General features: G+C 40.1%; 1 protein-coding gene across 5 annotated transcripts in view; it reads left to right on the forward strand.

Moving 5' to 3' along the window:
- Nucleotides 1-12672, forward strand: part of LOC113036221 (uncharacterized) — a 66477-nt gene that overhangs the window by 15081 nt on the left and 38724 nt on the right. For 4 of the 5 annotated variants that reach the window (XR_003274431.1, XR_003274433.1, XR_003274432.1 and 1 more), the window contains one exon: nucleotides 8544-8752. Coding sequence is in view for 1 of the 5 variants with exons in the window: in XM_026192403.1 (XP_026048188.1) it covers nucleotides 8544-8680 (137 nt within the window). In the remaining 4 variants the exon portion in view is untranslated. Of the gene's footprint in view, nucleotides 1-8543; nucleotides 10353-12672 lie in introns of those variants that run through there. The other variant, XM_026192403.1, reaches the window with a different exon arrangement.

Consider the following 12672-nt stretch of genomic DNA (forward strand, 5'->3'; position numbering starts at 1 on the left):
TGTGGCACAAATATAACGGTGTAGAGAAAGAGTTGAGCGCGCACGGGCAGAAATGTTGAGAGCGCAAGCAACACATTGCCAGCAAGCGCAAATGCAAAAACTGAGCGAGTGGGGCTGCTATTGTGCGTGTGTATGGATAATAGCAAACACTGAAATACATTTTTTGCACGCAGCAATGAAGTTTGTTCACTCAAATTTAGCTTTTCTTTGCTCAAAATAAATTTCGCCTCAAAATGCAACACTTGCAACTGCAAATTATTTTTACGTGCGCTCAATTTTTCTTTACGTGCGCTCAGAATAGTGGCACAAAAATAACGCCATAGGAGGTTTGCCCTGGTGCAGGTGTGCCGCAGTGGTCAGTAGTGATGGGATTTCCGGCTCTTTTTAGAGATCCGGCTCTTTCGGTTCGGCTCACTAAAAAGAGCCGGCTCTTTCGGCTCCGAACCGGCTCTTCGGGTTGTTTTGTTGCTTTAATTAATTTATTATTAACAATAATATAAAATTATGCACAAAAGGAATTACTAACGTAAAAAAAAAGTGGTTTTATTTATATATGTTTAAATATAAACATATGCGGTGGCCCCTAGAGACAAAACACGTACAAACTCCAAAACACATTTCTAGCATGAACTGAACTTCCAAAGCAGAGCTACTAGATCACTTAAATTACACAATTGAAAGCATGTGTGTATTGTTTGTATATTTATACACAGGCACTCATATATATATTCAAATAATTTTAAAAAAAAGTTCATTTACCTGTTACTACCACACACCAAATCCAGTCATTGGTACTTGCTGGCTTGTGTAGCCACAAGATAACAAAGGCTCAACACTGCGCCCAGCATCCTGGAGCACTTCTGTTGTCTTTTGTACGTGTTTTGAGTTTTTATGTGCTTCTGAGTTTGTACGTGTTTTTACGTGCTTTGGAGTTTTTACGTGTTTTGGAGTTTTTACGTGTTTTTACGTGTTTTGGAGTTTGTACATGCTTCAGAGTTCGTACGTGATTTGAAGTTTGTATGTGCTTTGTCTCTAGGGGCCACCGTAAATATACTTTTATTTATTCACTCCACATAAAATGTAATAAATAAATCATATAATACAAAAATAAACTATTCACATTTCAAGTTTTAGCTATTTAAATTTTCAGCTTTTTCCTTTCACAAATTTAAAGTGAAAAGAACACAAAACACTGCAAACCACAACACAATTAAATATAAATTATAATATGAAAACAAACAGAAGATGCACATTCTCTGTCATATGGACCTGCATGAATAAACTTTCTCAATCCTTTATCATCTGCAACCGAAAATAGTTGTGGATGATTACTATACCTTTCTAATGTTGTTGTCCCTGCCTCTCTTTCTCTCTCTCTGGCTCTGTTCCTGTGCTACTGAGTGTAACTACCGCCCCTCCCCCCTCTGCCCAGCGTAAAGCACAAGGCTCGCGTGCAGAGTGAAGCGGAAAAAAAGTGCGAGAGAGAGGCTGAGAGAAAGAAAAGAAAAGAAAAACCCCACGTGACGGCTCGCGATAAGGAGCCGGCTCGCGTCGTTCACGTCAAAGAGTCGGCTCTAAGAGCCATTTCGTTCGCGAACGACCCATCACTAGTGGTCAGTGGAAGAATCCGGGAGTTTCTAGGTGAATTTTCCATTAGGTCATAGCGCACTCGGTGCTTGCTTGGAAGTTTAGGGGTTTTTTTGCTGTAAAAAGAAGTTTTCTTCCCACGCACAACGGACACTAATGTTTTTGTCACTTTTTATGGAATCAAACTCAAAGTAAGGTCAGTACTTCCACGCTTTAAACGCTGCAGGCTCATACTCTCTCCCGCACTCGATATTGTTGATCCATTGTTGATCTGCACACAGCTCTTGTCACTAAAATCGCACTCGCTTACGTCACTGTCGTGAGACATTCTCGCAAAAAAATTCACGGTTTTAGTAACGCGGTAACGCAGTGTGCTTACGGGAAAGTAACGGTAGGGGAGAGTGAGGTAAGATGAGCCACTTTTTACTCATGTTGCCCTGGATGTGAGAAAAAATGACACAGAAATAGAATGATAACATATTCCTTTATTTCAGGATGTCTCCTTTCAAATGTAATGATCAGAATCTATGTCTGATGACGCTGCCCAAAATAATGACCTATTAAAAAAAAATGCTCCTTTGGCTCAACTTGCCCCAGATTAGGGGTAAATTGAACCTAGTCAGTGGGTAAACTGAGCCATCTTGGGGCAAACTGACCATGTAGTTTTTAAAATGTAAAACTGATCATATTGTGAAAACAAACCATTTTAACAGTTGTAAACCTGTGAGAACAAACCTGGAAACTGGTGGTTTCTAAACAAACCACCAGTTCAAAACCATTTATTCAAAAGAACTATTCAATATTCCAATGATCAAGGTTGCAGGGGAATATGAACTGTTGCTCCCTCCTTGCAGTTCCTCCAGCCTGTTGAGGTTGAGGTAGCTTCTTCAGCACATCCTTGCGTGGGAAAGATGCCTCATCATTTTCCTTGAACACAAACGTGGGTTTCTTACTGCTAGTGATCCCTCGGATTCTTCTGAGAAATCTGGCACTCACTTCATTGTCTGCAAAGCTGTCAACCAGGCCAATGTAATGGTGGCTCCTGGATTTGGATGCAAATCTTACGATGACAAAGTCACCAACTACCAGGTCTGAGACATCTGGTTCACTTCTTTCATCGCTGGAACTCAGCGTGTCAGAAGTGTACTCAGAAGTGTCTTCAAATGGGATGGGAACATCACTCTCCTCAGAGCTGCTTTCCACTGCAATTTTTGTCTGGGTTTGTTTCCTCTTCCACATTCCTTGCTTTTTGTGGATTATTTCTTTTTTGCCTTTCAGTTTATTTGTCCTTTCTTCATGGGCTCTCTCTCTCAATTGCCTGCTTTTCAGGTGTATCAGTCAGGATTCGTGTCTTCACACGCTTTCGATTTGTTTGTTTCCTGGGCTGCTGACTTTTGGGTAAGGGTAGAATATCAGTGGGAGACACATATCGAGCATGGTTGGGGTCACTTCGTGAACCACATGCATGTACAGGGTCTGGTAAAAATCTGGAACTGCTCTGCAAGCTTCTTGATATGCTCTGCTAGCTCCTTCTCCACCTCCTCAGAGAAGACTCTCTTTGCTGAAGCTGTTCCACTATAGCCAACCGATTTGACCTCCTATGTGTCCCTCTTTTTAATATATCTCCTGAGGGTTGACCTGTCAATTTGTCTTTCTTTAGCCACTGATCTTATGGACTTTCCTCCCTTGACTTCACTCGCTGCCCTTTCAATCTCCTCCAGGGGTGTTGAGCCCCAGCTGGTCTTCCGTCTGTAGGTCCTTGGCATGATATCTTTTCTATAATAGTTAACATATGACAAATACAACAAAAGGGTTCAGTATACTGAACTAAAATACTATTTAATAAGTCAGAGCCTTAAATAAATTTCAGTGCCTTATGGTGGGGTAGGTTGAACCATTGGATCAATTTACCCCATAGCCTTTGGCTCACTTTGCCCCATAGCCACCATTTTGAAAAAAACGGGCTAGCTTAGCAATTTAGGCTAATCTTTAGAAAACTTCTTCAGATGATATTATATTTTAGAAACCCACCAACATGTATAATATATCATTTTAGACACAGATACGTTTGTTTTAATATTACAGTCAATTTACCTGATATGCAGAAATTTTACTTTGACAAGCAAAAAACATTTTTTTGTGTAATACAGACTTACCCCTTCTCCAATGTGCTCCTCTTTAATATAGCAGGATGGAAATGATGAGTACTTCCTGGATTTATGGTCACATGACAAAACATGTACACAGTTACCTAGATACAAGGGGTGGTTCAACTTACCCACTGGCTCATCTTACCTCACTCTCCCCTAATCTAATTACCGTTTTTGCAACCCCTTACTTTACTCGTTACTTGGAAAAAAAGACTGAAGACCACTGAGAGAATAGATTTACTTTTTCTGACACTCATTTTGCTGAATATAATGAATATAATATGCAAATGGGTGCCCCTCCCTGAGCCTGGTTCTGCTGTAGGTTTCTTCCTGTTAAAAAGGAGTTTTTCCTTCCGACTTTCTGAAATTGGAATTAATATATTGCTGGACAATACCTTTTTTTTCTTTTCTTTAAAGACATAATCATAAATAATTGTATATGCAAGAAGTCTAACTTAGTCTTTGACCTTAAGTACTCAGGGTGTTTTCCTGTGTGTGTGTGTGTGTGTGTATCTGAATAAAAAGGCAACATGATGGACTATTCTGGTCCAACAGCTACTGTCCACTCTTCTCTGTTATATGAAAAACACTCTTCCCTTTCTAAGTTGTTTTTCTCTCACATCTCCTATGTAATTTTTTGCTTCTCATTCTACCTCAACATTGTCCTCTATTATCCATCAGTATTCTTTTTAAATTAAGACATTCCCCTTTTACAACTGCCACTGTTGTGTTTGCCCCTCTCCTGTCATGCCTTTTTGTTCCCTTCTCAGTGCAACACCAACATGTTCCTCTCTGACTCTCTCTTTCCTACCTTTTATTCCACCTCTGACATGGTTGTCCATCTCTGCTCCGTGTCTTATAATCCTGCCAATATATCAAAGGTAATATAGTTTTATTTGACATGTGTCCTGGTGTCATTGGTCACAGATAGACAGGGCTACACCTGCTACAGACACTTTGTAAAATGAACAGGCCCCTCAGGACGGAAATAGATATTAACATATAGATCAGACTGTTGTTATATTGCATGCTATAAACTCCTAATGCACAGAGTACTATAGGTGTGGATGCACTCAGAATAGCATTTGTACTATGGAAATGTTACTCACCACAGCTAAGGTTTCTATGGATCTTAACCTGGTGGCAAATGCGAGATTGAATAGGCATGCTAGCTATAACTTAGACTGCGTGAAAATCATGGCAAAACTGCATTCTTTCTGCTTCAATGTTTACATATTAATATTGTTAATGAGGATTAGTATAGCATTTTGGAGATTCACCTCCTAGTAAAGCTTTTGAATTTTCCCTTTTTCTTTGGCTGTTATTTAGTTTTTTGTTTTGTTTTTTTAAATATTTCATTAACTGTTTAGGGATTGCAGTCAATGCCTGCCTGAAGTCAAGAACCAATGCCATCACCAAATGCTGTGTTTTCTCCCTTGAGATACTCTGCAAGCCCTTTACTGGAGCTTCCTTCTATTGCTGCTTGTTTATGGGTCTCTCTGCATTCAGTTTTTTTTGCAGTATCTGAAAAGCATGGTCTGTCGGGTTTAGGTCAGGTAAATTGGTTGCCCATTAAAGAATATGCATTTATTTGCCTTGAGAAACTCTTGAGTGCTTTTCGCAGTTGGCTTTGGGTAATTATCAATTTGCACAGTGAATTGCTGTCTAATTAATTTTGCAGTATTTCACTAAACAGAGAGAACAGCCTTGTAAACGCCAAAATCCATCCTGCTGCTTCTATCAGCTGTCACATCATCAATAAATATGTTGACCCGATTCTACTGACAACCATGCATCCCCATTGCCTGCACAATGTTTGACAGATGATGTGGTGCTGTGATACAGGTCATAAGCTGTTTCTCTCCTTTCAATACTTTTCTCTTCCCATCAATCTAGTGCAAATTAATCGTGGTTAAATTTGTCAAAATATATGTTTTAAAGAATACTGCAGATTCATTGTTTACTGCTAAAGTGTAATCTGGCCTACTTACTCTTTTTCATGAAGGTGGCTCTTGATTGTACATTCTGACAACCTCCTCAAGTGTTCTTGTTATGAATTTGTAATGATCCACTTCGGTTGTTTTCTGTGGTCTTTTAGACCTTTTAGTGTTGCTGAGTTGCCCAGTGCATTCTTCTTTTTTAAGAATTTACCAGATTGTTGATTTGGCCCCTCCGAAAGTACTGTATTTTCACTTTCTCCCTCTGATAGGTTTATTTTGGTTTGTCAGCCTAATGATGGCCTCCTTCGCTTGCACTGACTTCTCTTTAGACCTCATATTGAGAGTTCCAGTAAACAGCTACCAAATGCCAGTTTAACACATCTACAGATCTTTTCTCTGCTTATTCCCAAGTGGAATAGTGAATGAACAGACCTTACCTGGCCTTGCACCTTTTGCTCAGTCAATTTTTCAATAAAAATTAAGGCTCTGGAAATGTGGGACTATGAATAAGAATGGCTTTAATTCCTAAAATCTTAATGCAGTATTTTTGTTAACCTCCTTGAATTAAATCTTAAAGTCTGTGCTTGACATCACATCTTGGGTAATTTAAAATCCACTCATGTGGATCCACTAAGGCAATATATGAAAATGGTCATTGTCCAGAAATGGACCTGGATGTATGTTACACTTCTTTATACATTCAGTTAATCAGCAAAGAAATTATTTGTGAGACTCATATGGAATTTTTGCTTTGCATATGAAATTTTTTAACAAAGCAGTTTTGGGGAAAAAAAAAAATTAAAATTTCAAAACCTGTTGACTATTCTGGCGACTTCAGTCTCTTTCAGGATGTGTGTGTTTTCTGATGTTAAGTGCTCATTGCCAGATCATTTTATACTGACTGTGATTTGTATTTATTTAATATGTCTCACTACGCTAAACCTGTTAGTTTAAATAGTTGAATTCACAAGATTCAGTACTTCCCGCTGATGTCTTCGACAATTTGCTTTTTTTTTTTTTTTTTTGCTTTTTTTTTTTTTATCTTTAACCTATTAGTACACATTTTTGTTTCATTTTTCTTCTCACCATTTATGTTTCTGATTGCTCTTGAATACGGAGTTAAGAGTCTCACATGCCACACAAAAGGACAAGACAGTGACAAGAAAGTGTTTCGTGTTTTAAATATGTCTGTGAAGGTTCTCAGTCATCCAGGTCATCGTAGTTAAAGGAGCTTGCAAAGAAAAGCGTCTGGACTTCTTTAAGTTACTTGAAGACGTTTCACCTCTCATCCGAGAAGCTTCTCCAAGCATGACATCCCGGTGCATTTCAGACCCAGCAACACGCTCAGACAAAAACTGGTTCACCCGAAAGACAAAACGCCAAAACACAGACTTAACAATGTGGTGTATGCTGTACAGTGTATCCTGTACAGTGCAGCGAGGAATGCCCAGACCTCTACATTGGAGAGACCAAACAGCCACTTCACAAGCGCATGGCACAACACAGAAGAGCCACCTCCACAGGACAAGACTCAGCAGTCCATCTGCATCTTAAGGATAAAGGACACTCTTTCGAGGATGCCAATGTTCACATTTTGGACAGAGAGGACAGATGGTTTGAAAGAGGAGTGAAAGAAGCCATCTATCTCCACTGTGAGCGACCATCTTTGAACAGAGGCGGTGGTTTACGACACCAACTCTCTGCCATCTATAATCCAGTTTTGAGATCCCTTCCCAGACGCCTTAACGCCCACTCACATCCTGGACCATCTGATCTCAGGAATTCGCATGATAAGGTGGGGCCAGGTTTCACAATGAACACACCCGAAACTCTGGCTGATTGGGACCCACACCCAGTTTCACACCTTGGCTCAGGCGATTAGAGGATCATCAGGGGTCCTTTTGTCCCTCTGTGGGGGGTTACTCCCACTAGGTTTATATCTGGGACTCTCCACCATTTGACCTTAGAACTGAAGAAGCTTCTCGAATGAGAGGTGAAACGTCTTCAAGTAACTTAAAGAAGTCCAGACGCTTTTCTTTGCAAGCTCCTTTGACTTCGTGTTTTAAACTGCATAAAACCTTTGGGATTTAATCTGCAAAAAGGGGATGAGAATTAAAACAGACTTCACCCAAGCTGTATCTTTGTATGGATAGCACTCTGCCCTTATAATTACATGATGGCTGCCTGCACATACAAATGTATTTCAAATTCACGTATGACTCAGTAGACAATAAAATAGTTTATTTAAACTACATCTTGAATTATTCATGGTATAGGTTCCTGTCAAAAGGTAAATTTCCCACTGTGCATTCATTTGTATTAACGAGCACACATGAGTACATGTTCATTTGTCTGTGTTGCTCAGCGTGAATTTGGTCAGTGTGTGTTTTTGTGCATAAACATATCTGTGCGTGCTTTGGTAAGTACATTGCTCACTAATGTGTGTGTGTCTGTCATCAAATTATTGTCATCAGCTCAGGATAGTCATTTAAGCTTGACCTCACGTAATGGGGTTTGACAGCCAGTGGCTAAGACAATAATTACACAACACACAGACAGCCTGTATCAAAGCGTGCTGACTAGAATAAAAATCATCTCTGAGCTGCTGTTACTAAAGAGAAGCAATTATCTGCACACAAAAGTAGGCTGAGGAACAAAAATCTGGAAAAAGGAGGGGAAATTTCAATTGGTTTCCCCCCCTTTTTTAGAAAGGTGCTGATATTAAATAACCGAGTTGAATACTTGGCAGTAAAGGTTCAAGGGGGAGTTGCTTAGTTGTGACTTCTCTTGGATTTTCAATAATACAGTGGCTCATCTGTCCATTTTTACCTCTCCTCTTTTCTCCTCTCCTCTTCTCTCCTCTCAGTAGATGTCACTGCAGTTCCATCACCCACCAGGCGAGCCGACGGATTGCAATGCATCGTGGGACGTAGACACCCTCAGGTTACGATAGCAGTGACGAAAGGGACTGGAGGGGAGGAGAGAGGTGTGGAAATGATATAATGAGGGGAGGAAGAGGACTGATAAAAGGAAAAAGAGAGGAGACAGTCCGGTAGAAACATTTCATCCTCACAGGTAAGCCCTGCACATGCAACGTGCACATCTGATCCTAAATCCCAAATGTATACAGTAGCACAAAATTGCACGCCACAGCAGTTGATGGTGATGACCTGTTCAAGCACACACACTCACACACATACGCGTGCACACTCACATATCCCAGTGATGCAATTAACTGTCATGGCCCATCTCCTATCAGTTGTTAATGAAGAGATAAAGTGTTGTGGCATCAGGGGAAATGTGAGTGAAGATAGAGGTGTTGTTGACTTGCCTCTGTCAAACAGATAGCAATCTGTCAGCTCTCCAGTGCTCCACCACTTCTGCTGATTGGACGCCACTATAATTACTTTATTCAATATGGGAAATGAAAAATATCACTGCTCATCAAGTGACATTTCAAGCGCTGTTTTTACTTTGCTCAATACGTGTAACTTTTTTTTGTATGTCAGTTTGGTACTTCTCAACAATCCGTTTTTGCTGTATATGTACCACGTTTATTGCTAATGTGTTCTGCCTGCCTGTCATGCAGTTTCAGAACAGACTAAATGCTGAGAGAAGTGATTTTTCATGGGTTAATCCCCCACTTTTCCTCTAAATAGTTGGCCTCCTCAGTGAAAACAACCCTTAATTGAGTCCAACTGGCACTGTCTCTGTTCTGTCTTCCCTGATGGTAGACCATTTACCAGCAGATTGTTTTAGACTTGGCTCTTCCCCAGCAAGTTGGGAAGAACTCTATCGCTCCTCTCAGGAAAGATCAGCTGCAAATTTTTGAACATTTTTAGGAAGTGAAGCAAGACTGTGAGGTTGGGCAAAAAAAACGTAAGCGCCACTACTCTATAAGCATGATCCCTTGCCAAATTCAGGCTCTGGGCAATAGCCTTGCTCCCTGCCTTTCTTCATCCCATTTTCTCCCATGGTGAGGGAATTTCCACATCACAGTAATTCTACTAAACATAATTACACTGCTTGTTTATAGCGTATTTTAACTTTGACAAAAGCATCCCTGGAAGAATTAGTACAATTATGTTGGGATGACTTCTCTTTTAACATGCGTTTTCTCTCTTGGGTAAACGCATTGTTTGAATGTTGGGTTGCACTCACTGGATACTGTTAAATTCTTTTCAAGTACCTGTTTTGGCAAAAAGAGAGAAAGAGACGTGAAACATTAGTGAGGAGCAGAGTAGGTTTGTGTGCGTGTGAACCTGGTTTTCCTTTTGTGCAAGAGCAAGTCTGTGTGTCGAGTGTATGCCTGTGCAGTTGTAAGCATTTTTATGTGTCACAGTTCAGCAGCAGACAAGTGGAGACAAGCATTAAACGCCCTCTTCCTCTACTAATCAGGGATTAGACAGTGTTAAAGAGCATAAGAGAGAACCATAAAACAAATGAGTGTGTGAAAGAGACTGTTGAAAACGCCGATGAGGAAAGGAAATGAATGGCTGTCTGATGTTTTGTCTTAGGCATTTGATAGTGCCAGTGTTTGATTTCCTGCAATTTCTCAGTTATTACGAGTTTCATTTCCATTTTGACTATTCGTTTCAGCCAGTGACCATCAGAAACGTTGCATAAGTGTTTTGAAACAAACGAAAAAGAAAATAGTAAAGCAAAGAATTTTTTTGATAACTCTCACCTTTTTTTAAACTACATGTTTATGAACATCAAACAATGTCATCAGATCAAAGAAACTTAAAGAAAAACAATACTGCCATTTATTAGAGACTGCTTGAAAAACTGACAGTGGCAATTAGACAATGCACACTTTAATTATTGTAAGAAATAACGCATTGCACAGATATAATGCAAATGAAAAGCATTTACCTCAATTGATTTAAATGGATAACGTAAACTTTTATTTGACTCTTCCTCAAGGGTAGTCAGTGTTGTTGCGTAGTGAACTGTCGAGTCCTCCAAAACTAACATTGTCCTCAGTAACTATTTCATCAACTGATTTGCTGTTAGAAGAACACAGAAAGGTTTTTTTCTCTCTCAATCTTCTGATTATGGTAGCCGCAGAGAGTGTGCTGTGACTGGGTTGTACTCTTTGTCCTTCTTACCTCATTGCCATTCCATGGATGAGATCGTTATCTATCACAGTTGCTTGAATTTTATCTGCAATTACTATTATTGGTCTTGCTCTTCTTGTTGCCCTCTTTCTCCTCATCAAAATTCACATGCACTCCTACATGCTTATATTAATCTCATCATCCTCCTGTCCCCCAGATGGTTTCCATCCATTTTTGTACTAAACTTCAACTTTCTGGTGCTGCCTGTGCACTCTGAACTAGTATATATTGGTTTAATTGCATCATTGCCAACAGGTGTGAACACTTTTGCATCATTTTGTGTAAGCAGTGACAGCTGTGCTGTAATTGTGTTTAACTTATGCCACCTGTGGCTACCAATGTGCATCACAAGTGTGGCACAGTGAAAATGTGTTTTAGCGAGTGAGACTTTGTTTAAAGTTTTGCAGAAAGAGTAAATTAGATCTGCAAATTGCATCTAACTAGATGAAAGCTGTCAAGGTTTGCCAAAGGGAGCGACTGATTCAATAAATGGGTTCACAGCATTGAGAACTGGCTTCAGAGAATGGTATCTGCTGTTTTATCAGTATGGCTGCTGTATCCATTTTTATGAGAGCACAGTTTAAAGTCAAAAAAGTAGTGTACATGAAATTGTAGTAAAGCAACCAACTGCAACGGTCAATCAGCTACAAGCAAGTGAAAATTTCCAGTGAATTACTTTGCAACAAGAATGATTGAGTATAGTCTTTAAAATGCATTCACGAAAAAATGTTTCAAATGTTTTTTGCACAGTAGCCCAACTTGGTACTGGCAAAGTCAAATGATACACTTTTCTTAAAAACACATGAATGCCAAACACCAGTTCTCAACTGTCTCAGGTGGAGAGGAACAACATTGCACATGCTAAGTGGGTTAAAATGCCTGAAAGCCAGCATGTGCTGGCTGAGCAACTTTTACTGGAAATTAATGAGGTGCCATCTTGAAACGCAGTAACAAGTTCTCTTGTTATGTCTTCAGAGTCTTAAAAAGAGCTGTGTAGTGTCCTGCCATCTCAAAGAGCCATAAAACTTGTGGATGTTTCACTCACACCAGTTAAAAAGGATAATATTTCATTGTCTCACCAATACTTGAGGCAACACACCCACACCAAAGCAGCCACTTGTGTTCTCTTTTTGTTTTTTTTAAACTCAGTGCTATTTTTGGTCTGAAGACTTTCCCATAATATTCTCTTACTTCGAATAAATCATTCTGCCACACACACACTGCCATTCCGCTGCTGCTTCAGCGAATGCAAAACTTGGGAAGCGTATTCCACATGTGATAAGTTAATACAACTGGGAGATGGGTGCTAGCGTTTTTGTTGCACGTACATAAATAGGGATTTGATGAGAAGTGATAAAAAAGAATGAAAGAAGCAGTTTGTAGGGAAAACGTGACAGCGGGAGAGCGAGTGAGACAAAGATACATGCAGAAGAAAGGAGAGAAAGAGCTAGAGTTGAAGAAGGCGAGTCTTCCTGGGGATATAGGAATGATTAATGTGAAGCTGTCAGAGAGGTGGAGAGGGGAAACCACAGTGATGGGGGAAGAGTCATGGCCAGGTGCAGAGAAAAGAATATGACAGAGATAGGGGGGGGTGGGAGAGAGAGAGGGAGAGAGAGAGGGAATCAAAACGGGCTTTAGAGAGTGAGGAAAATGTGCAGAGAGAGAGAGCGGTGAAAGCATGAAAGGGGTTTTTAGGAAAGACTGCTTAGAGGGAATGAGAGGCAAAAAAAGAGGTGCAGAGTGAGTGGGAGAGGATGAAGGTGTGAAAGAGGATACAGCAGAAATTGCTGAGAAACAGAAAGGGAGGCAAAGAGAGCAATACAGAGACAGGCAGGGACACCAAGATGGAAAAAAGACACAGCGGTACCTACTAAG

This window comes from Astatotilapia calliptera, chromosome 14 (genome assembly GCF_900246225.1).
Source record: "Astatotilapia calliptera chromosome 14, fAstCal1.2, whole genome shotgun sequence".
NCBI lineage: Eukaryota > Metazoa > Chordata > Actinopteri > Cichliformes > Cichlidae > Astatotilapia > Astatotilapia calliptera.